Below are 25,031 nucleotides of genomic sequence, written 5' to 3' on the forward strand. Positions count from 1 at the left end.
TGGGGGCGATCAGCGACTTATAGAAGGACTGTGCGGTGGACATTGTGACACTAACTGACACTTTGAGAGCACTGACTAACTGACATTGACATCACCAGTGACACTAATACAGTGATCAGTGCTAAATATAGACTGTCATTGCACTAATAACACTGACTTGGAAGGGGTTAACATCTAGGGGCAATCAAGGGGTAATTGTGTGCCTTGTAAGTGTTAATGTGTTTACTGTGTGCTGTTTTGTACTACAGATTGATTTATTTTTTTTCCCTGGTTTTGGATAAAATGGAGAGGGATTGGAGCCCCTGCCAGGTTTTATTTCTGTCTGCGCTCCCATTAGGGAGATTCACCCTCTATATCTGTCCTAGTTACCATTATCAGTGAAAGTGAAATCCCACAATTTGGGTTGACCTCACAAAAGACGTTGAGGGGAAATGTTTCAATGGGAACAGTAGTTCTGATGACACTCTGGGATTCCCTCACTTTGGAGGGATTTTCTTTCACTCCCTATTTTGGCAATGGGACATGAAATAAGGGGAAATCTCCTCAATGGGTCACTGACGTGGGGTAGAACACTCCCTATTCAAAAATTGAAAAAAAAAAGTTTTGCCTTTAGCAAAAGCTTAGTCTTTAGCAGAAATTAATTATAACAATTGTTTTCTCATCAGATTAAAAGGTCACAATCCATAATAACTAAGGTAAATAATACTTTATGACAGGACAAAACCGAATAGAACAAGATTCAAACAAAGGAAAAGCTGAACTAATGAAATTGTATTGTTGTGCTGTATATTGATTACTTCTAATTGGGTTTGGGTTACTGTGCTCTCTACCTTTAGCTTTCCATGATACTTAAAGTGTATTTCCACTTTTGCTGTCAAATTTGAGAGAGAACGCAGCTAAGTGTTTCTTATTTGTTCCCATTTGCACAGCCTTAACGTTTAGATTTTTCTACAATACGGCATCATTGCACACTGCAAGTGTTCAATACAGATGGCAAGCCTCTAAATCCTTAGCTCTTTGTTAGAACACTAATGTAGTGTTTCAATCTAGTTTACAGATGGTAATGAGATCTGACAGCACAGTGCAGAAAGGATTAATTATGGAAAACACAGCTTCACTTAGAAACAAAGAGAAATTAGTAGGAATGCACTGATACTGGTATCTGTATCAATGTGATACTCAGTATATTCACGAGTACTCGTGAAAATGCTCCCTATACCTGAAACTGATAGTTTTCGATGTGATTTGCGTCAATACAAAATGTATGGATGCAAATTACATTGCAAACCATTACGGTGCTGACCAGTCAGAAGCCGTGTAGCCCGTACTGTCATCCCTGCTTGGAGAGGAGAGAAAGCCGTGGGGATTTCAAATCCCCAGACCTGTGAAGTGGCTTCTCCTTCTGTGACAGCATGGAACCAGTGCATGAAGGCTTCCTGCACCTTTCCTGTGTGAACTCAGGCTATGACAAAATTCAAACTGTCACAGAAGAAAAAGCTGGGGGCTTGATATCGCCACAGCTTTCTCTCCTCTCAGTGCAGGGATGACAGTATGGGCTAGATGGCTTCTGACTGGTAAGCACTATGGCTGTGCTGACCAATGAAAAACCATCTAACCTGTACTGTCATCCCTGCAGTTAGAGGAGAGAAATTTGCAGGATTTCAAATCCCCAGCTTTTCCTTCTGTGCGAGTATGGGATCGGTGCAGTGAGGTTTCCCACATTGTTCCTGTGTGAACTCAGGCTATGACAAGGCAAAGTTTCGGTACTCGGTATTAGCGAGTACTTGACCAAACGTATTGGTATCATACTCACTGATCAAACAAGGGTATCAGTGCATCCCTAGAAATTAGGATTTTTCTGTTCTGGAATTTTTAGAAAGGAAAATTTAAAATGGTGATCTGAAAGAGTTACATATTTTATAAAATTATGTGAATATGTTACAAATATAAAGTAGTTGCAAAATGCACTTTCAGAAGAATACATTTTACATGAGATCTCAAATATAAAGTACCTGGTGGATGAAGAAGTCTATAATTCCTTTCCAGCAGCCAACCAGTGTCTCCCTTACATTTTGCCCTAACAGTAGGAAACGGAGATTCTGACTGGCTGCGGGGAAGTGGGGTACAGAAAACCATATAAAGAAACGTCACACATGAGGTTTCTATTATGTTTGAGTGGAAAAGTATGTAATGTCCCTTGTTATCATTTCAGGTGCCAGTTCCTCTGACTCTGACAGTGAAGACTTTACTTACAAACCAAAACCTGGAACAATGCCTCAGTGAGTAAACGTTCTGTTTACTGGAATTAAACAAAATATGTTAATTATGGATCCATTGAAACACAGGGAATGTGTTCATCTTTCATTTGATTTATTTACCCATTTAGAATTTTGGCAGATGATTTAATGAGATCTGCGTGTGGGTAGAAATTTTTTATGCCAAGTGCTGATGATTAAACTGTGTACTGGCAAACACATAGGCCAATAGATGCAAAGCTGGTAAACATCCAATGCCATGGACACAATGGTAAGGGGGCCCACTACCGGATCTCTGATCATTCTCCTCCCATTTCTTAATAGACAAGATTAAAAGTTTGGTTGCTAGAAATGTATTAGTTTACAGTATACTTTCAACAGATCCTGGTTTATTATCCTCCTCTCTGTGACCACAGTATTGCCACTTTCCCTTCATTTTTTTTTAAGCAAAAAAAATTGCTCAAACATAACACAAGCCAGCAAGTGGATCAAGCCTACCTATTGGTTACACAAATCCACAGGTCTTCATTGTGTGCCATTACAACTTTCTAGCCGCTGGCATCCTAACAACCCATGACATCATTGATTGATAAGGAGGATGTTGGGCGCCCTTGTTTACCCGTATACATCAGCACTGGGGGTTACATTAGCTGAGTCAGGGAGCAAAGAAACATTAGAATACTAGTCAGGACCAGTGTACAAAAGTGTATTTAGTTTGGTACATATGTGGATGCTGCTGCATTATATAAAACCATTAGTTTTGTTTTTACATTTTAAAATGGATTGCCCTGAGATTGTGCATCATTTTAAAGGGTGCTTTGAAATAGGTTTAGAAACACTGCTTTTATGGAAGTATATGTAAACAGCAAATGGTGACACTTCTGCTTTCTATAGAGTTGTTCTAGACCTGTTATAGTCTTGGCAAAGTAGGGGGTCTCAAAATATGAATAAGCAGAGCGGTGGTATGTGTGCTTTGGGTGAACTAGGAAATGTTTCTTTATCCAAGAGCTTCAGGCTACTTCTGACCTGGTTTTAATTTCTTTAGGCACAGCATAGCAAGTCTTTTGAGATTTCTTTGTGTTGCTGATGAAGGGTAGCCCTGTTTTTGAATGCAAAATATAGCATTCGTCAATAAAATTGATCTTCATGAGCTGTACAAACACATATCCTCTCTCACCCATGTCAGAATATACTAGTGATATACTGATAACCTTTTTTTGATCGGCAAGTACAAGTACCGATATTTTTGGTCAAATAGTCACCGATACCGATGCTTTGCGGTGTGATTTGCGTCAATTCAAAATGTATGGAGAAAAAGCCGCAGGGATTTCAAACCTCCAGATCTGTGAAGCGGTTTTCTCTCCTCTCCTTGCAGAGATGACCGTACAGGCTAGACGGTTTCTGATTAGTCAACACTGGCGGTGCTGACCAGTCAAAAGCTGTCTAGCCTGTACTGTCATCCCTGAACTGAGATGAGAGATTTCAAATCCCCAGCTTTCCTTCTGTGACAGTATGTTTCCCGCACTGCTCCTGTGTGAACTCAGGCTGGGACAAGCCTGGGTTCCCATAGGATTAGTGGAGAAACAGCATGCAATTTGAACAGGAATTGCATTCCTGTTCAAAATTTATGCTATTCTTTGCGGTGCAATTTTCAGACATATATTTTGTATGGATGCAAATCATGCCTCAAATTATTTGTGTCAAGTATCGGGAGCATTTTCACAAGTAAAAATAGTTGGTGTCAGAACTAATACTGTTATCAATATCGATGCTATCCTAGTATACAGTAAGGAACAGAAGTATTTGAACACCCTGCGATTTTGCAAGTTCTTCCACTTAGAAATCATGGAGGGGTCTGAAATTCACATTGTAGGTGCATTCCCACTCTGAGAGACAGAATTTAAAAAAAAATTCAGGAAATCACATTGCATGATTTTTAAAGAATTTGTCTTGTACTGCTGAACATAAGTATTTGAACACCTGAGAAAATCAGTGTAAATATTTGGTACAGAAGCCTTTGTTTGCAAATACGGAGGTCAAACGTTTCCTGTAGTTCTTGACCAGGTTTTCACACACTGCAACAGGGATTTTGGCCCACTCCTCCACATAGATCTCCTCTAGATCTGTCAGGTTTCGGGGCTGTCACTGAGCAACACGGAGTTTCAGCTCCCTCCAAAGATGTTCTATTGGATTTAGGTCTGGAGACTGGCTAGGCCACTCCAGAACCTTGATATGCTTCTTACGGAGCCACTCCTTGGTTATCCTGGCTGTGTATTTCGGGTCGTTGTCATGTTGGAAGACCCAGCCATGACCCATCTTCAATGCTCTGACTGAGGGAAGGAGGTTGTTGCTCAAAATCTCACAATAAGTGGCCCCATTCATCCTCTCCTTAATACAGCGCAGTCATCCTGTCCCCTTTGCAGAAAAGCACCCCCAAAGCATGATTTTACCACCCCCATGCTTCACAGTAGGGATGGTGTTCTTGGGATGCAACTCATCCTTTTTCCTCCAAACAAGACGAGTGAAGGTTAGACCAAAAAGTTCTACTTTGGTCTCATCTGACCACATGACTTTCTCCCATGCCTCCTCTCGATCATCCAGATGGTCATTGGCAAACTTCAGACGGGCCTGGACATGTGATGACTTGAGCAGGGGAACCTTCCGTGCAATGCATGATTTGAAACCATGACGGCGTAGTGTTCTACCGACAGTGACCTTTGAAACTGTGGTCCCAGCTCTCTTCATGTCATTGACCAGCTCCTCCCTTGTAGTTCTGGGCTGATTCCTCACCTTTCTTTTCATCAGTGATACCCCACGAGGTGAGATCTTGCATGGAGCCCCAGTCCGAGGGAGACTAACAGTCATCTTTAGCCTCTTCCATTTTCTAACAATTGCTCCATCAGTTGACCTATTTTCACCAAGCTGCTTGACAATTGCGCCGTAGCCCTTTCCAGCCTTGTGGAGGTCCACAATTTTGTCTCTGGTGTCTTTTGACAGCTCTTTGGTCTTGCCCATGGTAGTAGTTGGCGTCTGACTGACTGTGGGGTGGACAGGTGTCTTTAAAGAGCTCAGACAGGTGCTACTAAGTTAGATTAATGAGTGGAGTAGAGGTGGACTTTTTAAAGGCACAGTAACAGGTCTTTGAGAGCGAGAATTCTTGCAGTTTCTTAGGTGTTCAAATACTTATGTTCAGCAGTGCAAGACAAATAAATTCTTTAAAAATCATACAATATGATTTCCTGAATTTTTTATTAAATTCTGTCTCTGAGTGGGAATGCAATGTGAATTTCAGACCCCTCCATGATTTCTAAGTGGGAGAACTTGCAAAATCGCAGGGTGTTCAAATACTTCTGTTCCTCACTGTATATCCCCAAAAATTATGAGAGACAAATTAATAGCTGTTTACAACCGTATATACGTAAATGGTTTTGTTCCTTCCAACATGCATTTTTAACACCTAAGCATTTGAAATGTTAAAAACCTAAATGTTCATCTTTTACTAGTTAATTTAGTGTCCAGATAACCTTCTTACATTATTCGTAAGGATGACAAGTGCAGAAATAGACTTTATATTAAATGGTTTTTGCAGCAAATAGTTAAAAGTATAGCTCAAAGCATATCCCTTTCAGACTGACATGAGGTGTGACTGGCTTGTTTCCAGCCTAGGGCAGTCTGTCTCTATGTAGAGAATGCTAGAAACAAGTACATATCAGACACACAGCAGCCATGATTCAGGTGCCTGCAGCCAGACTTGACATAGTCGGAACCTTCAACAACAGATGTTGAGCAAGGGTAGCTGTCAGGAGATTAGTCAGCAGCCTGTCACTGATGCAGATCTCTCCCCAGTGTGAGAATTTGCAGAGAGAAACCTTTATCGGGAAGCCTCATACACAGAATGCAGTGAATGAAGAGGTGATAACATATGCCAACTATGACCACATTTCACACTTTTTATTAGTTTTCTTTACTGTAATATTTTGTAACTGTATGTGGTACAAAACATTGCATTAAAAAGGAACCAAAGAATCTTGCAACCATACTGTACCTTTTTTTTTTCTCTCATTGCCTAAACAGCACTGGGAAAACAGCAAATTATTTTTTTATTATTGAGTGTAATACTGACAAGTTTGATTCTGATTTAGATCCTTTAGATCAGGAGTGTCATGCTCAATTTCATGGCAGGTCACATCAGCATTATGTTTGCCCTCAAAGGGCTGGTTTTATCTGTAAGACTGTACAAATGTATCTACTCTTTATCATATTAAATAATTACCTCCTGTATTCGATTATTACTGGTTTTATTAATAAATTAAGACCTAAGCTGTCAAGGGCAGGTGCAGACCGGCATGGAGCCCACTCACACTCCTGTAGCAGGTGATGCAAGTCTGGAAAGGAGGGTCGTACATCACCACTATCATCCACAAGAAACTTTATTGGAGGCTCCTCAGACAAAACCTGGTTCTGCCCTAGTGTTTTGTGAGCAGTCTTCAATAAAGATCCTTGTGGTGATACCAGCGGTGTGTGCGAATTTCCCTTTCAACTGGCATAGAATTGTAGTATTCTCATAATTATCAGCAGATGTCCAGAGCACCCAAAGAGCCCAGCAACCATCAGAAGTCAAGAGTCCCCCACCCTCCCTTACATCAGCGTGCGCCCTCTTACCTTGTGCTGCTGTGAAGCTGGTGGTGGAGCTGGGAAGCAGAAAGTGCAGGGTCTGGTGAAGGGCTGGAGTCTGCTAAATGCTGAGACCAGGAGAGGCGAAGACTAGGGAGTGCTGTTGCTGCCCAGAGAAGCACAGGATCTAGAGGAGGAGTTTTGTCTTCCTCTCTGCTGCCAACTGCTGAGATAAGGGGTGTGCTGCAGCTGCAGGAGAGGTGCAAGGGCCATATGAAATGGCCTGGCAGGCCGGATTCAGCCAGTGGGCCTGGTGTTTGACACATGTGCTTTAGATTTTAATGATATTTCTATAACTGTTGTTTTTTATAACCCTCCACAATATATTACCATTACACTAAGTACAATTTTTGTTAGGTGTCCTGCAGTGCCTGAGCTTACCTTTAGCGCCACTCCAGTGCTCACTGCTGCTCCGTCAGATTCCCAGAGTGCTCCATTATGTGGAAGTATGTGGCTTACCTGGGCACAAAGGACCTGCATGGAAGGTCCCAGGCCTAAGCACTGGAACATAGGGACAGCTTGCCATAGGGTATGCAATTACTGGTACTGCTGGTTATTGTCAGAAAATTGTCAGAGCAGCAGCAGACCTCAGGGTAGTGAAAAGGCAACACTAAAAGTAAGCACTGCACTGAAGGTTCCTGTCATAAGATGGGAAGGTTTCTTATGTCACTCTGTGATGTTGTCAGTGAGATCTCTGTGGTTGAGAGGCCTTGGACCCGCATCCCGGCCAATATGAAGGGCTTCCCCTTTCCATGCTGGTTTTGAAAACATTTCATATGATCAAAGTATGTAACAGGTTGGATGGCAACACCCTCCCTCCTGATGGGCATGAACTCCCAAAACTCTAAGGTGGGTATGAACAGAACCTGGAACTATGGCAGGGGAATCTCATCACTGAGGTCATGAAAAGATAATAAAAAGCCAGTGGGAGATCCTGCCCACCAGATTCCACCTATAACTGAAATACTTTTTAGTTTGAGTGTAGCTTTTAGGAAATTGCAGAAGCAGGTCATAGATAATAGTGTCATACAGAGAAGTTGATTGCTCCTCAACTCTTGACTTATTCCTGATATAACACGACAATAAACAATGATCACATGTGCATAACTTTGTCAATATGCAGATGTGAATCTTTGCATGTTTGAGAGTAACACACTGTACTGTGTTACCTGTTGAGGTATACATATGATATTTCCCGGGCTCTTGCTCTGCTGATTATGGCTTTTTACCATAATAACAATTATGTATTTTTAACCTTGACACTTGGATCTCCTGTACTGCAGAATCCTGCAATGAAAACACAAGTCTTTTTAATATTTCCAGAGCTCAAAAGAAAACAACATCAGTTTCATTAACCATAGGACCATCATCACCAAAATGTGGAATAACCACTGCAATAATGCAGCCAATTTCTATTCCTGTGCACCAGGTATGTCACGTTATTTCTGCTAACATTCAGTACATATGATGTGGATATCCTTTAAAGATGTTAAAGTATTTTACATAGCTTATCTTAAATTGTCCTTTATTACTTGTAATATTTAGATAAATGTTTACTGGTCCGAAAACTAAAAACCGATATCTTTTAACAGGTCCAAAGCCCTACATCTTATTTGTGTCGTCAAGATGGCTCCAGTTCTAGCATCTCTCCTCCTTCTTTCACCAAGGTTTGCTTACACATGCTACCTGCAGAAATATGCATGTCTTTTTGTTGTACACTTTTTGTATTAAAACAGAGGCTGCATCAAATTGCATAATGTTTACAACTAATTATTTTTTACTGTCACTTTTTATCCTTAAATGATTTGCGTGAGTTTAGATCTTTAGCTTGAGAGTCAGTTGCAGAAATCTCCTGATGTGTGAGTTACTGCCTTGTCAACTGCTTGACCTCACTCGCTCTTCCCTAGCTACTAAGCTCTTAACATTATCCACCAATAAAGCTGTAGAGTTAAAAGCAACAATTACAGGTTTCTGTGATATAGTTATTTAAACTCAGAATCTGGCAGACTGTGTGAGGTGGAACAATTGGCTAGGCAGCCATTGTTAAACTTGAAATTACCTCTGCCTGTGACTTTCATGTTGAAGATTCAAACTCTTCATTAATAAAGGCAAATTGTAAGAAATATTTAAAACTGAATATGCAGGTTCTTGCATATGTAGATCTGCACATTTATAATAATTGAATGTAAAATTCTACTTTCAATAACAGTGCTCTAATTCCCAAACTCTAGCCATCTTGAAGTAGAACTAAAGGCAAAACATTTTTCATTTTGGATAGAGTAAGAGGAGCTTATAACCCCTGTCAATTTTATTTGCCATCTGTGTCCTCTTAAGATTTCCATTCTCTTCATGTGCCATAGCCACAAAAGGAAATGAAACCCTCCAATGTGAAGGAAATCACTAGCAGTCACCAGAGTCACCAGAACTATGTCCTTATAGGAAGATTTCCCCTCTATTCCTATTCTTATGACCACTCAAGATTTGGAATTTCTTTCAATTGCAGTGATAATGGGCAGCACAGTGGCTAAATGGTTAGCACTTCTGCTTGGCAGTACTAGGGTCATTGGTTCAAATCCCAGCCATATCACCACCGGCCTGGAGTTTGCATGTTCTCCCTGTGCCTGTGTGGGTTTCCTTCGGGTACTCCGGTTTCCTCCCACACTCCAAAGGCATACTGGTAGGTTAATTGGTTCCTGTCTAAATTGGCCTTAGTATGTGTATGTATGAATGTGAGTTAGGGACCTTAGATTGTACACCTCTTGAGGGGTTAGGGACTGATGTGAATGTACAATATATGTGTAAAGCGCTGCATAAAATGACGGCGTTATATAAGTACCTATAATAATGGTCACGAGGACAAATAGCGGAGTAAAATGCTGAACAGGAAAAGCAATAAAAGATTGCAGTAAGCCCTGACAGATGTTTTAGTTCATCTACTACAATCTAAAACTAAAAAATAGATTTTTCTTCAGTTACCCTAAAGTGGTTCTAAAGTCTAAACTTTTTTTTACTATAATGCATTGCCTCACCCCTGCTTATACTTACCTGAGTCCTCACTTGATCCAGCGCTGTGCCAATCTGTAGCGGCTCTCTCTGCTTTCACAGGTTTTGCTGGCTCCCGCTGCTGTCAGTCAAATCCTGTGACCAGGGGGCAGGGCCAAGCCACTCTGTGTGTGTTTATTACTGCATGCTGTGTGGCTCAGGATTTAGCCCGCATATTCACCCCTTTAGGGCTCATATACACGAGCCTACCCTGACCGCTGGCCATGGGAAAATGCAAATCACAAAAATGGCGTTTTGCAATGTTTTGCGATTTTCCTGTGGCCGGTGGTCAAAATGTTCCTATCCTGCACGTGGTTCTTTAGAAGAGGGAGGTTTAACCTCACGTAACTGTGGCAGCTCCTAAACTCTGGTAAAAACCTATGTGTACACATGGAGTGGAGTTTAGGAGCTTTGGCAAAAAAATGCCAAAAGCTCCTAAATTCGAGTTTAACAGCTGCTCTTGTACATGAGCTCTTAGGAAGCGTCTTTCTGTGAGAAGAGGAGGAACTAGGAGGGCAGGCAGGGGACCCCAAAAGGAGGAGGATTAGGACTGCTCTGTGCAATTCCATCGCACAGAGCAGGTAAGTATAACATCTTTGTTATTTTTTAAGTTAAATTAAGACTTTACAACCACTTTATGCTAACTTAAAGTACAAACTTCCATCTTAGCTGCTTAGTTTTCTCAGGGGACAACCATAAGCTACTGCGAGACATGGCTTTGTTTACATCCTCCAGGTCTTCACAGTGAGCCCCCATACAGTAAAGTCTCCGGATTTTTACTGGTTGTTTCATTTTAGTGCATATTTCTTTTTTAGGGAGTTTTGTAACTGGATTTTACCTAGAAATAATCTGGCTTTGGTACTACAAATTCCAGCATTTATTGTAAACAGGTTGAGCACGTGTTCCTTGTTTTAATAGTGCAAGACCTGCTGCAGACAAAACATTGTCTTGTTTTATTTGAATGTGTAGTTCTGTAGATTCATTCAGGTTCTCATTACTGTAAAAGAAACAGATTAACAAGTAATGTATTTAAATGTGAATAAACCAGTAAAACGTATTTTGATTTGTAGGTGCCTGTTATCCTAGGAATGCTAACAGGAGGTTGTGATTTACAAATGTGAATAGTAACATTGTTTCTTATTTTCTGTTTTATACAGTTTAGATCTTAACCCCTAGATTGCTGCAATCTGTAGTGTAATGTCCTAAAGCATACCTCCCCATGCCATGAGAATGATAGGCAGGCCATAGATGGATAACATTTCAAATGAAAATGCTTAAAAAACGTTTTGGGACACTTTGTACAAAAATTCCCAGAACATTCAAATGCCATGCTTTTTACATTTGATTTGAGAATGAATGGACTTTACCAAATATAAACCACAGAAATTAATTTGCTCGAGAAAAATTTTCCATCTGCTCTTTTGAATTTTCTCGTCACTGCAGCGGAAAACGAATGTCGATGTGACCCACTAATGATTAGAAAAACTAACAAACTTTCTTAGAACATTCCTTTCCTAAGAAGCTTTGTTCAAAATTCTACCCATCTATGTCCAGCTTAAATTTGTGTTGCAGCACACACTTTTGCAATCTACTGTGACGCTGCAGAAGCAAAAGATAGGATCACCTAAAGCATTTAGCGGTGAATAGGGCAGGATAAAATTAAATACAAAAGAAAATCAAAATGTTTTACCTTACTCCTCCTGCTGCCTTAGGCACAAGCCTATGAGTCTACTATGGTACAGCCCAGCCTTGTTTACAAATATCCCTTTGCATATGGTATGCTGAATGCCACATTAGAGTTTTAGGTGTTTTCTATTAGAAATAAAGCTATTGAGTTACTGTATATACTAGCAGATGCTTACTCGTGGGGCTTCATTTACTAAAGTGTTAAGTAAAGTGAGGCAAAGTGAACACAAACATTCACTTGTGTACATGGAAATTTTAAAAATAATTGAGCCTTTTGTGCTCTTGACTGGAAGGTGGAAATAAAAACAGGTACTTTAGTACTTTAGTAAATCAGGCTCATTGTCTGGTTTTTACTTAGAATTATGGCACCAGTAAGTGTGCTTTTCAAGCTTGAATAAGGCAACATTATGAACATGTATTTTGCACCGCCTTATCATTGCTTTCATAACATTATTTAGCTGTGCCTATTTATTGTATTGAAATGTAGGAACTTCAGAGCCTGACCGCATCCGAAGGGCAGGTTGTCGTGCTGGAGTGCAGGGTAAAGGGCACACCGCCAGTCAACGTCAAATGGTTTAGACAAGGAACTGAAATTCAAGATTCTCCCGACTTTAGAATTCTCCAGAAAAGTAAGATGAATATGTTCACCTACATGCATTCTAATGCCTTATGTGGGATGTATAAAAATGTATTGTGTTTAATATAAATGAAAGGTGATGGTGACATTTTTATTGTTTTAAAACCCTGCTGATATGCTGTGCAGAATTACCAATATCCTAAGTATGGGAGGGAGAGAGGTTAGAAACACATTTTATGATACAAACCTGTAAGGTTGTTGGCTGTTTGGCCACACATAGTCAGTTGGTCAGCTACTTGACCAGGGGCGGACTGACCATTTGGAAACTCAGGCACTGCCCGGGGTCAGTAGGGGGCCCCATGAGATGCCCCTTGTACCTCTTTTTTTTTCATAGGCTTTTTTGAGTTTGGGCAAGTACACGGGCCCCATGATCCCGTATTGCCTGGGGGCCCCATAAGTTGTCAGTCCACCCCTGTACTTGACATAATATGCTTTCTTCCATCTCCTGAGTGTACATAACGGTATTAATAGCTGTTACCTCTTTCTTAACAATGAGGCTCTTCACAGCTATAATAATTAAAATGAAAGGCAATGTATGTACAATAAACTCATGTTCTAAAAATCACTTCACATGACCTTGCTGTCGTGCTGCCTTTTCAGTAGATGCAGCTTAGGAGGAGGGATTGCTACATAGACCAAAGTTTATGACGTGATGAAGTCACATGACACTGGAAAACTCCTATTAGACTTGACACAAGGAGGTAGTATATGGCCAATCAGCCTCTTAGGGCTGAAGGAGAGGCACTAATTCCATTGGAGGATTCTATTTTCATTGCATAAACTGAGTTGTGTGTATTTGGCCTCATGAACACTTGAGCTAAAAATGCTGCTTTTACAGGTGTTTAAGCTTTTTTTCCCTCTGCCTCTAAACTCCCCTCCATGTTAACTCATGCATCTATGCACACTGTAGATGTTTACATGAGATAAGAGGCAGGGGCATTTAGAAGCAGAAAATAACCCCATTACTGTGCAATCAGGAGAGGAGCGTTTTGACAAAAAAAATGTCTGTCATGCCTAAATGTGGGTAAGCACATCTAAACACATGTAAAATAATTATTCTGGCTAATGAAATGAATAAACACCTAAGTGCTTTACGGGCCTAAACACACCATATTAGGCCTAAATGCGTCTGAAAACACGGCTTAGGAGTGCTTTTGCAGCTGCTTTTTTCTTGCCAGGAGAAACATGTTTTGAAGAGTTCCATTGTTCATGAAGCCTAAATGGCACACCAACCTTTATTCTATCCCAATGTCACAACTACAGTCCATACATTATGATATGAGTTGCATTAGGGCAGCCCATTCATTGTGTGGGCTGCCAACGCACCCTAGCTTGGCAAAAACCACTGCTGACCTTTTTCTGAGAACACGCACTGCATATACACACTGCAGTGCAGGTGCATTGCCCTAGTGTATTGGGATGCTGTTTTTAAATGAATGGCACCTTATTGCACTGGCACATGTAACATGAACAGGCCCCAAAACCTTCTTCAGGTTAATATTGCTTTCTACGTTTTGTGTCTGTTGGGTAGATTTCCTCAATAAAACTATAGCTGAATATGTGCATTTGTCCTGTACAAGAGTAAAAACAGATAAAGGCCTTTGGAGCTGATCACAGCCATGAAAATGTGCATTGCAACCATAGGTGCTGTTGAAGGGCTTGAAACTTCCTCTGGGTCTTCCTACACAAGTGAGTTCACAAGCAAGAATTGTGTCCTGGCACATAATGCAGCCCTCCTGAGATTGGGAAATCTTCAACACCCTGTAAAAACATACAGGAGGGTGTATGTAAATGCCTAGAGCCACCATATATATTTATTAGATCCTGAAGACAATTACATACAAACATTTAAGGAACAGGCAAATCAAATAACTCTAGCCATAGGGCGATGTCGCTTGACCTCATAGAACACAGTTGGAAGGCTGACATGTTTCAGGGGACGTACTCCCTTCCTCAGAGCTAAACCAGCCATGTTCAATGCCACACTGTGAAGAGGTTTAAAATGTGGCATTGCACATGGTTGGTTTAGCTCTGAAGAAGGGGGCATGTCCCCCAAAACACATCAGCCTTCCAACCGTGTTGTACGTGGTCAGATGACATGACCTAACAGCTGGAGTTTTTATTTGATACGCTTGTTCCTTTTAATATTTGTGAGTATGCAGTTGCCTTTGGGATCTAATAAATATATGGTGGCAATGCACTAGGTGTTTGCTCTCTCCTGTTTGTTTTTACAGAGTGTTGAGGCAAAAAACACATTTGTTCCACACCCTGATCATTCAGATCATGGAGAATTAAAGCTCAAAAAGATCACACACCCACTGAGGGTTTTTCACTGCTAAATTCCTCTTTTAAGTATTAACAAATAAGCAATACAAAATTCAGAAGGATGAATGAGCAACCTAGTGTAATGTAAATAGCTATTTCAGTTAAATAGTTTTTATTTATACAGGTCTCCATACCAGAACGAGAGGGAGAATTGAGGGGGACTGAGGGGACAGATTTATTTGCAGATTCAATTGCAGAAGAGAGACAGTCTATTAGATTGAGTAACATTTGTAAGCTGCAGATTTGTTTAAATAGGTATAAAGCATTTCTTCAGCTTTAAAGTAAAAAAAAGTTAAAAACACTGTAGATTCCTATTGAGACAGCCCTACTCGTCAGCAGGAATGCCTAATGTTCTATTTTTCTGCTGGAAAACAAGTAGCATTCTGTTAGCATACCTCCATATTTCAATATAAATCTTAGAATAAAGAGAACACCAATTGTATCATTGAGCAAGTAAATAGCTGTCACAGTTCAGAGAGATGGCAATGACATCCCTTCTACAAGATCACTTTTTGAAATCTTCACTACGTAATTGCAATATGTGTTCTACACATAGCAATAATTTTATATTAAAGTAACACTTAAACCTGGTACACACAGGCAGTTTTTTAGCTCAACCCAGTGGACTGAAGGAAAAAAATTCTGAGGAGCCCCCTGTACTAACTATGTGATGTTAGTACAGCAATCTCCAGATGTTCGGCTGGCTTCTGTCGGACAGGCTGCTATACACACAGGCCCAATGTTGGCTGGTTTCTGTTGAAGCGGCCGATACAGGACAATATTCGGCCCGTGTGTACCAGATTTTAACCAAATCCTTATTCTGAAAAAATAATTCAGACACACCCATGACCTAATGGCCTTGTAATCTATTTTCATTAATTTATTCTTACTGTGTTTTTCTGCCTCCTAGTATCGTCCTCCTTAAGCTCCCAAACCTCTTCTTTCTCCCCCCCTCACTTCTGTACATGTTAGTTGCAGTTGTGTGCATTGCCCTGGCACACTGCAAACCCCATAGTCCATTTTGGGAGCGAGCAAAAGAGGGTAGTTGCATGCCTACATAAAGGGGGGGCCATGGAAAATTAACATAGCCACCCTCTAACACTAAGTTGGGTCACAACCCAAAAAAATAGAATTTGAAGATTTAAAGTAGGCTGAATAGAAGGTACTATTCTGGGACAGGAGTATATCCTTTAAATACAATTTTTTAAACCAGAGTTTAGTTTTACTTTAAGTCTGAATGTAAGATACAATACTGCTTTCAACCACATAACTCTATGGAAGAGTACTGCTTGCTAGTCAGCCAGAAAATATTAAGACCTTTTTTTCCCTAGAGACCTCAAAATCATTTCCTCTTGCACATTATTATCCTGTACATTCATTGTGGAAGTCCAGAGTCATAAAGTATATATTGTTCTCCTGGCTAATCTACTTGCTTCTGGAGAGGTTGAGAGGTTATATATTGTACTACATTTCTCAAACCTGCAGACAGGAAAGTAGTTAACTGACGATTGTTATTTCAAACAAGCTACAAGTGTATATGATCTGTGTATATGCACACTTCTGAGCAGGGGCGGACTGACAACTCATGGGGCCCCCAAGCAATAGGGGATCATGAGGCCCCTGTGTCCTTGCCCAAACTCCTATGAAAAAGGTACCAGGGGCATCTCATGGGGCCCCCTACTGACCCGCACCCTCTGGCAGTGCCCAAGTCTCCAAATGGTCAGTCCACCCCTGCTTCTGAGAGATATATGCAAGAATATAGACTGGTTTGGATGGTCTGTGCTTTTACATAGGGGCAGCATCAAGGATAGCTAAAATCATAGGAGATACTACATAACATGTAAAGTTAAAACCAACATGTTTGTGAAAATGTCATGAAGCAAAAAACCTGTGTAAGAAGACTCAGGTGAAAGCATTCCTGGCCATGTACTAGTTTATTGTGTTACTAAACACACAACAGTAAAATCGGCTTGTATATGCAGTAAAGCATGCTTGTTATACTCACTGTGGAACCTAAAGGGTTAATGTTCAGCATTGTGTAAAAAGGTTGTTTGATCCTGTCTTCTTTGATCTTCCCTTCTTCTACTGCCCCCAGTCCATCTGCTGATAGTGCAGTCACTCTGCACATGTTCTGTTTGGTGTGTATTGCTAGAGTTTTTTTTTAGAGGGTTCATGTGATCAGCCGAGAGCCAGTCAGCACTGTCCAGACAGAGGGTCAGGGGTCATGCAGCCTCATAGGACAGTCAGAGGAATTAAAATTCCTCCTACAGGTTTTAATCAGAGCTCAGCTGGACACCAATAGAAGTCAAAAGATTGCTATATACTACTGATGAGAACTAACCTGGCCCAGAAGTAAAATTCTAGCAGATTGTGTCTTACATGGATATATTTTGTTTGGTAGATTTTCTTTATTATTCTTTATGTACTCTCTGCAAAGCTGCTCGTATCTTTTGAATTGATTAAAAGAAAAAGGCCAAACATTTACTGACCTGACTAATAGAATTTCCTGCCAACCTGCCTTCCCAAAGTCATTGGTCCTAGTTGCAAGACTCATCTGTCACCCAGTTGACACCCACCTGTTCCCATTTTCTTGACACCCAACTAATGTCTCTGGCTACTACCTTAATGCTAATCATACAAATAGTTTAAAATATCAATAAAACAATTTATCATTTGTTTCTATCTTTCTCTCAAAAAAAAATATAATTTGACACATAAAACTAAAATATCAGTTTTCTTATACAGGTTCAGCAGAACCTATTGCTCCTTTCATGATGAAACAATTGTTCCCAGTCCAGTAAACAGTTCATTGCAATTCAATTCACGATTAATTTGTTGCAGGTATAGGTAGCATTAGATTGAGTGCTTGCAAACAATGCCTTTTCATTTTATTGGGTGCATAGACATTCTGAAGGTGTCTTGAGCAGGTCTGGTCCTCCCATGTTGCTGCACTTTCATAGAGAGGACCTGCTGAACAACTTTCTCTCGCTTTATTCATTGTTATATATTTGCCAATTGTGGTGCCATTATATAGTAGGGCCCACACCTTAAAAAAATTGTCATCAAGTTCCATTTAGGATTTTGTTTTTGCTGGCGAATATGTTTGAATGATGCTGATTGTTTTGTATCTGGTATGTGTGTAGTTAATGACCTCTTCCATTATGCAGATTAACAACCAGTTTGATTGATATATGTATCACTTACTGTTTTTTGTCATTTTATGGCCACTGTAAGGGCATGATGCCCTTTTTATATCCCTTTGCAAACATATTTCTAGTTGTAAGACTATATAAACTGTAAGTTGTAAGACTAAATAAATATATAAACTATATAAATATATGTAACATTTTTCCAATCTTTTAAAAACATAATATTTATGTGTTTCCTTTTACAGAACCACGCTGTGCTTCCGAACCTGGTAAGGAGTTAATACATTTTGAAATGTTTTGTTTGCGTCACCTAGCATTGGGAGTTTAACAAACCGCATATGTACTGGGTTAAGTACTGGGTGCAGAGGGGCTGATTTACTAAAACTCAAGAGTGCAAAATCTGGTGAAGGTCTGCACAGAAACCAATCAACTTCCAGGCTTTTTTTTGCCAACACTTAATTGAACATGCTAAAGTTAGAAGCTGATTGGCTACCATGCACAGCGGAACCAGATTTTCAATTCCCCAGTTCTAGTAAATCAGCCCCATATTGTTGCAAACATGGCAAGGCCATTTTTTTTTAATAGGGAGCAATTGAGCCCCTTTAAATTGATAAGCTTCAATTTACAAAAGCACTAAATAGGATGTGTTTCCACTACCATTTACCACCTTTTTTATATAATCAAAAATAATTTTTAATTCAATTAATGTTACTGCACCTATCAGCTGACTTTATCACACATACTGTATGCATTTCCATCCATTTTGGTGATAAAATATTGTTTTTTGAGAAAAGACTTTAGCAATTAAATGCCTACTTCATGAGAAAAAAATACCAATTCCACACATGAGTTATATTTATGTTTGTGAGTTGAACAATGTTTTGAATTAAATATTATCTATCATATAATGAATACATTTAAATAGTTAAAAATAAAATTAAATCAAATCTTTGTTAACAGATTACTGTTAACAGTTAAATCTATATAAATGCAAACTTTACAGCCTCTAACTAAATACAGTTTGTCAGAATGGTGTCATCCCAGTTAAAAGAGACTGACTTAACTGGCAAGTGAGGATTCTTGCAAAAATAGAGTCTCTGGGTATTTTGGTTCATAAGATTCTACAGCTTGTAATTGCTGTCAGTAAAATTTAGAAGGCATTACACTTTTCTCAGTATATTTTTAGTCTCATCTCTGAATTTTAATCATCCAAAAATGTAAGTTTTTCTAAATTTTCAAGCCTTAAGCATTAAGTTCAGTTCACACTAGCTTTGTCAGCAGGCGTCAGACAGGCATTTGGGAAGCGTTTTTAACGCTTCTCAAATACCTATGAAAATTCTGTACATGGCAGCACACAGTGCTGTTCACACTGAAGCGTTAGCGTCGCTGCAAAATTGACGGCTCATGTCGAGTCAGGAGGAGTTGAAGCCTCCCATTCAAGTCTATGGTGCCGCTTCGGTTGCGATGCGGTTTCGACACGGTTTCAGAGCGTTAATACCATTTAACTTCATTATAGGCATTTGTGGTGCGGTTTTAACTCTTGGCAAATGCCTATCAACCGCCTCAAAACTGCGCATGGGGCGTATGGGGAGCATTTTAGGAGCATTAAAAATGCTTCCCAAATGCCTGTCTAATGCGTGTCAAATACTATAGGGACGTTTGGCAAGAGTTAGAAATAAAGTCAAGTGTGAATGAGCCCTTAGTGTATCAAGCCAATATATTATGCAGAATGTACAACTGTTAGTCAACATCGACTGACCAGACATTTGCTTTCTCATATAAGACTGCTCATCCATGGAGTAATATTCTGCATGATTTCAATCATCTGCCATAAAGTTTCCTGGTCTGTACTGCACAACAAAACACTTGGGAGTGATTTACTAAAGCTGGAGTAAGCAAAATCTTGAGCAGCTTTGCATAGAAACCAGCTTACACATTTTGTTGCCAAAGCTTGAACAAACTGAAGTTAAAAAGCTGATTGGCTATCATGCACAGCTGCACCAGTTTTGTAAATCTCCCCGTAGATGTATTTTTTAAGTGCTAATGTTGAATGATAAAGATGTGTCATACTGTTGAGGTCAAATATGTATAGATGTAGTGTTCATAATGACTCTTGTTTCCATGTTAAAGCCTAGACATTTTTTGGGGCACTTCTCATCATAGACATACATGTGTCATAAATAGTAGAAGACTATGATACTATTAATTATCTTAGTCATAAATCTACACTACTGCTGCCTTAGAGAGGTATAACCGAAAGATTCCCATACTGTCCGTAGCACCGTCCCTACACGCTCTACACACTCACACAGCCTGGGGATCCCAAGACCAGCAGCTTTTTCTCATCACTCCTTCCTCCTTTCCTGCTAATGTGTTCTCCACTTGTTCTGTCTAGACGGAAATCACCCCGTATCACAGGCTGTTTTGTGACTTAATAAACAGTCCAGTTGTTTAAGGCTACATCCCAGTTTGTCAAATTACCTGATCTGTTCTCTTTTATGCTCCTTTGACACAGTGCTGATTGAACCCTTGAAAGACAAGGTTGCTGGGGGAAAAAAAAATGAATCATTGGCCAGCTGTTGCTGCTTTCACCCATTACTCAGCTGTCTAGAAGGGGTCCTATCAGATTTCTGCAGCCTACTGCCTTTGTGGTGACATGTAAAAAGTGCTTTTATTAGATAAAAGGGAAGAAATTTTATTATAATGTCTAAACCATCCGATTTTATGCTTTTGTTGTGAGTTCCTATACAGCAGTCAGACAGTTGTGAAACTTTTCCCCAGTGATTCCAGCTAGGGAAAGTTTTTATTAAAAGCAATAACACATTTATTTGGCTGCAGTCTTGCATGTCCACAGGATTAAACAAATTTCTTGTCAGGCCTGTTAGTTGACTGATACAATATAGAATAGAAAATTGCACCAAGAATAAGAGCTCCCATTTTAAGTAGTTATCTTTGTGGCAGTTATGATGTTTGTTATGCCTCATTGCTTAGTCACCGTTAAAACCAGCTTGCAGATATTAGAGACTGAAGCTTGCCATAGGCTAAGCAGTGATTACTAGGAAATTAATAGGGTAACAATCAGCCTAAGTACATTTTATAGTCAGCTCTAACTTGTTAGGACTAGAAGCAATGCTAATATTGAATAAACTATTATCTATATTCATTTTTTTAAGTTTTTAATAGATCAGGAAATGGTTGAAACTACTGTTTTTCTTTGTCCTGTTGGGGAGATGGACATTCACTTCTAGTCCCAGAAACTCAACAGGGAGTGAAAGGAAACCATTTCAAAGTGTAGAGGGAAGGTCCTGTTAGACGGTTAACCCTGGAACAGATGCCCACCAATGAAAGCTTTCACCTCATTTGGTAAAAAGAGTCAGCACAAATAGGGCCCTTAAGTAGATTGATTGGCAGAGGTGCCTAATGTGGTTGTTCAAAGGATAGCAACAAGTTATCTGCTTTAGTAAAACATCCAATTACTTGATTACATCAAATAAAAGTGTTTCAAGGCTTTAAATTGCCACTTTCTCAGTTCAAGATGATACAATTGGTGTAGAGTTTGTGGCAGTGATGTCATCTAGACTGCCAGCTACATCTACTCCACCTAGATGACATCACTGATAGAGCGACTTCACTACAACCACAGTAAACATACATGGATCGGAATTCATCTAGTCTCTGCTGAACTGGTCAAACTCCAATCCATCTATGAACAGCTTATTTTTCCATATTTGAAACCAATATTTCATATTATTGGAATAATCTCCTGGACTGCCAGGATTTGACGTTAGTGCAAAAGCTGCCGTTTTAATACATTTTTATTTTTGGGTTTAATACCATTTAATGAATGAGGTGAAGTTGTGTTGATTTTAACCATCCAGTTACATGCAAGCAAAATAGCCTGTTTTTTTTTTTTTCTTTTTCCCTGCACTTGACGGGATATTTTTTAGCAAAATGAATTTTAACTTGGTCTCACCTCCATTCACTAAGATGAGTCATTCGCTAAAAAAAACATATATGAGACTTTTTTGTACTGATGATTGAAATATATAAGGCCAATAATCGACAGGGGAAGGCTTCATCTTTGCCTCTGCCACCTAGAGGCACATGTATACTATGCCTAATGGCCCTGGTTCATAACCCTTTCTGGCTATGGCTACACTCTAGACATAATTTGGGTAGCTTTGTACTAGTACAATACCTATCAACTTCTATATCAATTCAGAGGATAGATGTGTGTTGGCAGTGTGTGACCGTTCCTAAGACAAACATCTGAGTGAGGAAGGATTAGAAACTCTCTTCGGTGTTTATTGATATCTGCAGCCCGGTTGGGGAAATTCCTCCCCACTCTTTTATTGGCCTCCATTATAGGATGGGATGGAAATATGTAAAACACAGACCGAAATTAAACAACTTGTTTAGTAGAGTGAAAAGAGTTAGAACATCTGTCAGTTTTTACTGCTGTCTGTATTACCACTGGGGAGATTCCCCTTATTTTCTGTGTGGACCTTAGGATTTATTGCTTCAAAAGCTCAGTCCCTAGAAGTTGAAAGAACATATTTTCTTTGGTTAGTTACACAGAAGTATCTCCATGATTGCAATGACAGACTTGAGTTTTGAGACTTTCTAGAGTTAGGTATGTGCACGAGGCCTTCTCTACTGAACTTTGGAAAGCCCTTAAGTGTACTGCACTTTGTCATTAAGACACTTAGTGACAGATTGTAAACAACACTGGTCAGTTATACTAGATACTGAAGGCAGAGGAGTAGGATATGCAAGTGTCCAATGTATGTTTCACAAAATTGAGATGCTGATTAGTTTTCAAGGTATTCAGGCATATGATTTGCTCATTGTGTTGAGTCAGTGAAAACTGATATTGAACGTGGATGCTTTGATAACCTGCAACTTTGTTCATTTCAAATATTATATGATGTGTGCAGACCCAGAGGAAGAGTTCTCAATGTGTAGTATGACTGGTATGCATGGACACATTAGGACTCAACTGATATAATTGAAAAAGCATGTAAATCAGGAGACCTTGCAGTAGTGAGCCAGGTAGCACTGTTACATTTGAATTATAGAGCTGAAGCTTGACAAAAAAGTCAGAGGTGTGTATTTGGTATGCAGGTTTTCCTTGGGGTGCTCTGACTCATATAGTATCTTGTGTGTGCTGTTTTTTGAAGGGACCGGCTAAGGGAAATAAATTAGTGCTAACATGTGTGAGATAACAGCCTTGTCCAACTTACTGGCACTTTATAAATAACCAGCAATAATTATGTAAAAAATTTCCACTGAAACTGAAAATGCAGTTTATTATGAACTTTGATCTTTTTTTTTCCTAGTACACCTGTTAGACACATTTTTCTTTGTCAATGCAAAGTAAGTTATTGGTTATGTTAGTTGAAAGTATCCAGTCTAACCAGTTAGGTGCTTTCTGTGATAAATATCCCTCTTAGTATATGAGGTGTTAGTCTGTACCTTTAGAGAGCTCGTTTGTCATCCTATGAAAATCACAAGTATCATGCAATAGGATTTTTTCGTACAAAGCAGTCTTTCCCCTGGATAATATCCCTGGTTATTTACTTGTAGCCACGCTAGTCATAGACAGTTCGAATCTCGGCCAATTCAGCAAGAACCGGCCTAGATTCAAACTACGTATGGGTAGAATGATTGTACCCAAGTTGATTGATCAGTCAGCTTGGGTACAGCCAGCCTGTCTGATTATTCATGCCATTATTGCCAGCGGCTAGAGCCACTAGCAATAATCACTGGAGGGATTAATCGACCATAATCGGCTGGAGGGATTTCCCCATTAAGGCTACTTTCACATTGAGGAGTTTTTCAAGCGTTTTTTGCGTTAAAAAAAGCACCTGAAAAGCTCAAAAAAACTGCTTCCCTGAGTATGTGAATGTATATCTATATATTTTTTCACACTGAGGCGTTGTGCTTGCGGTGCGGTGTAAAAACTCCTGCTTGCAGCATCTTTGGAGCATGTTTTGGGGAGTTAAAAAAAGAAAACCCAAAAACTAATTTCCCCATTGAAATCAATGAGAAGTGTTTTTGGTGCAGTTTTAAGTCACGTGTCCTTTAAGAACCGTGGCAAAACACGATAAAAATGCCTATGCGTTTTTGAGGCGTTTTCGTGGCAGATCAGTGTGAAAGTAGCCTAACAATGACTGGGTTGATGGGGGAATTGAACAATTTTCTTTCCTGCAACCTATGGTTGCAAGAAAGAAAATCGCCCCATCTATGGCCGGTTTAAGCATTGTCTAATTATGATCTCCAAAGTTCCTCTTATGCAGCTGTTTGTACCCAGTAAACTGTGTGGTAGTGTTCTAAATCTAGTTTGTTATATGTTGCTGCTGTGCGCTACTTGTAGTGATGACATTTCACATTCTGGGAATGTCTGTCCTGCGTGTACTTTAAATTGAAGATCCAGTGAGTGGCACTGAAAATATCAGATATAATCATAAACATGGTTAAGAACATTAGGAGAGTCTATAATGGCTTTTTATATACCTTCCTAATTTATTATGTTCAGACAAAATTAAATAATTTTAAGATTTTTAAGATTTTTTTAAAGTAAGTTAGGTTAATATTTATTAGTTTATATATATTTTTTATTAAGTTTTGCTGAAAGTACACAGTTTACAGAACTGAATAGCTTATGCCCAGTACACACGATAAGAAAATCATACAAAAATTTTCGTATGAGGACCGATTGTCCGATAAGTACACAGCTTTCGAGAGCTGATCACGACAATTCATGCGACAAAATCCGAAGGGAGAAGTGCGAAAATCTTTGTTGTGCGTTACCAGATCATACGATTTTCGTTTATTCAGTACAGTATCAAAAAGAATCACATAGCCCACCTACTAGTACATTCACCCCCAACCTTAAATCATGAATAAAAAAACCTTCAAAATAATAAGTGTCCATACATAAATAGTCAGAAATTTGAGTGACTATATGGTTTGGGACTAAGTAGTGTCCAGTGTCTCAACAATCCAAAAAGATGAAGACAGATGAATATATCCCACCTATATATATCAATTCTTTAAGATGTTGAGCCCCTCAAATGGCTTCCACGAAAAACCTCAAATAAAAAGAAACTCAAAATAGTGTATTAACTTAATTACTCATCTAGAAAATCACTCCATGCGTGCAAAACGCAAAAAATACTGCAGAAAACCGTGAAAAAAAGCAAACAACACTTGTGCCAAATCAGTGATGTGCTTCACTCAGTGCAAACAACTCCAGTGGTG

The 25,031-nt window shown here is 39.5% G+C and overlaps 1 protein-coding gene across 2 annotated transcripts in view; it reads left to right on the forward strand.

Annotated features, from left to right (window-relative positions):
• PALLD (palladin, cytoskeletal associated protein) overlaps window positions 1-25,031 on the forward strand; it is a 440,752-nt gene that overhangs the window by 191,826 nt on the left and 223,895 nt on the right. For both annotated transcript variants that reach the window (XM_089658595.1, XM_089658596.1), the window contains 5 exons: window positions 2,213-2,279; window positions 8,253-8,358; window positions 8,522-8,596; window positions 12,145-12,286; window positions 18,014-18,037. In XM_089658595.1, the coding sequence (XP_089514721.1) occupies window positions 2,213-2,279; window positions 8,253-8,358; window positions 8,522-8,596; window positions 12,145-12,286; window positions 18,014-18,037 (414 nt within the window). The remainder of the gene's footprint in view (window positions 1-2,212; window positions 2,280-8,252; window positions 8,359-8,521; window positions 8,597-12,144; window positions 12,287-18,013; window positions 18,038-25,031) is intronic.

The sequence above is a fragment of the Staurois parvus genome, unplaced genomic scaffold (genome assembly GCF_062004578.1).
Source record: "Staurois parvus isolate SC_StPar_1 unplaced genomic scaffold, SC_StPar_1.0 ptg001083l, whole genome shotgun sequence".
Lineage (NCBI taxonomy): Eukaryota > Metazoa > Chordata > Amphibia > Anura > Ranidae > Staurois > Staurois parvus.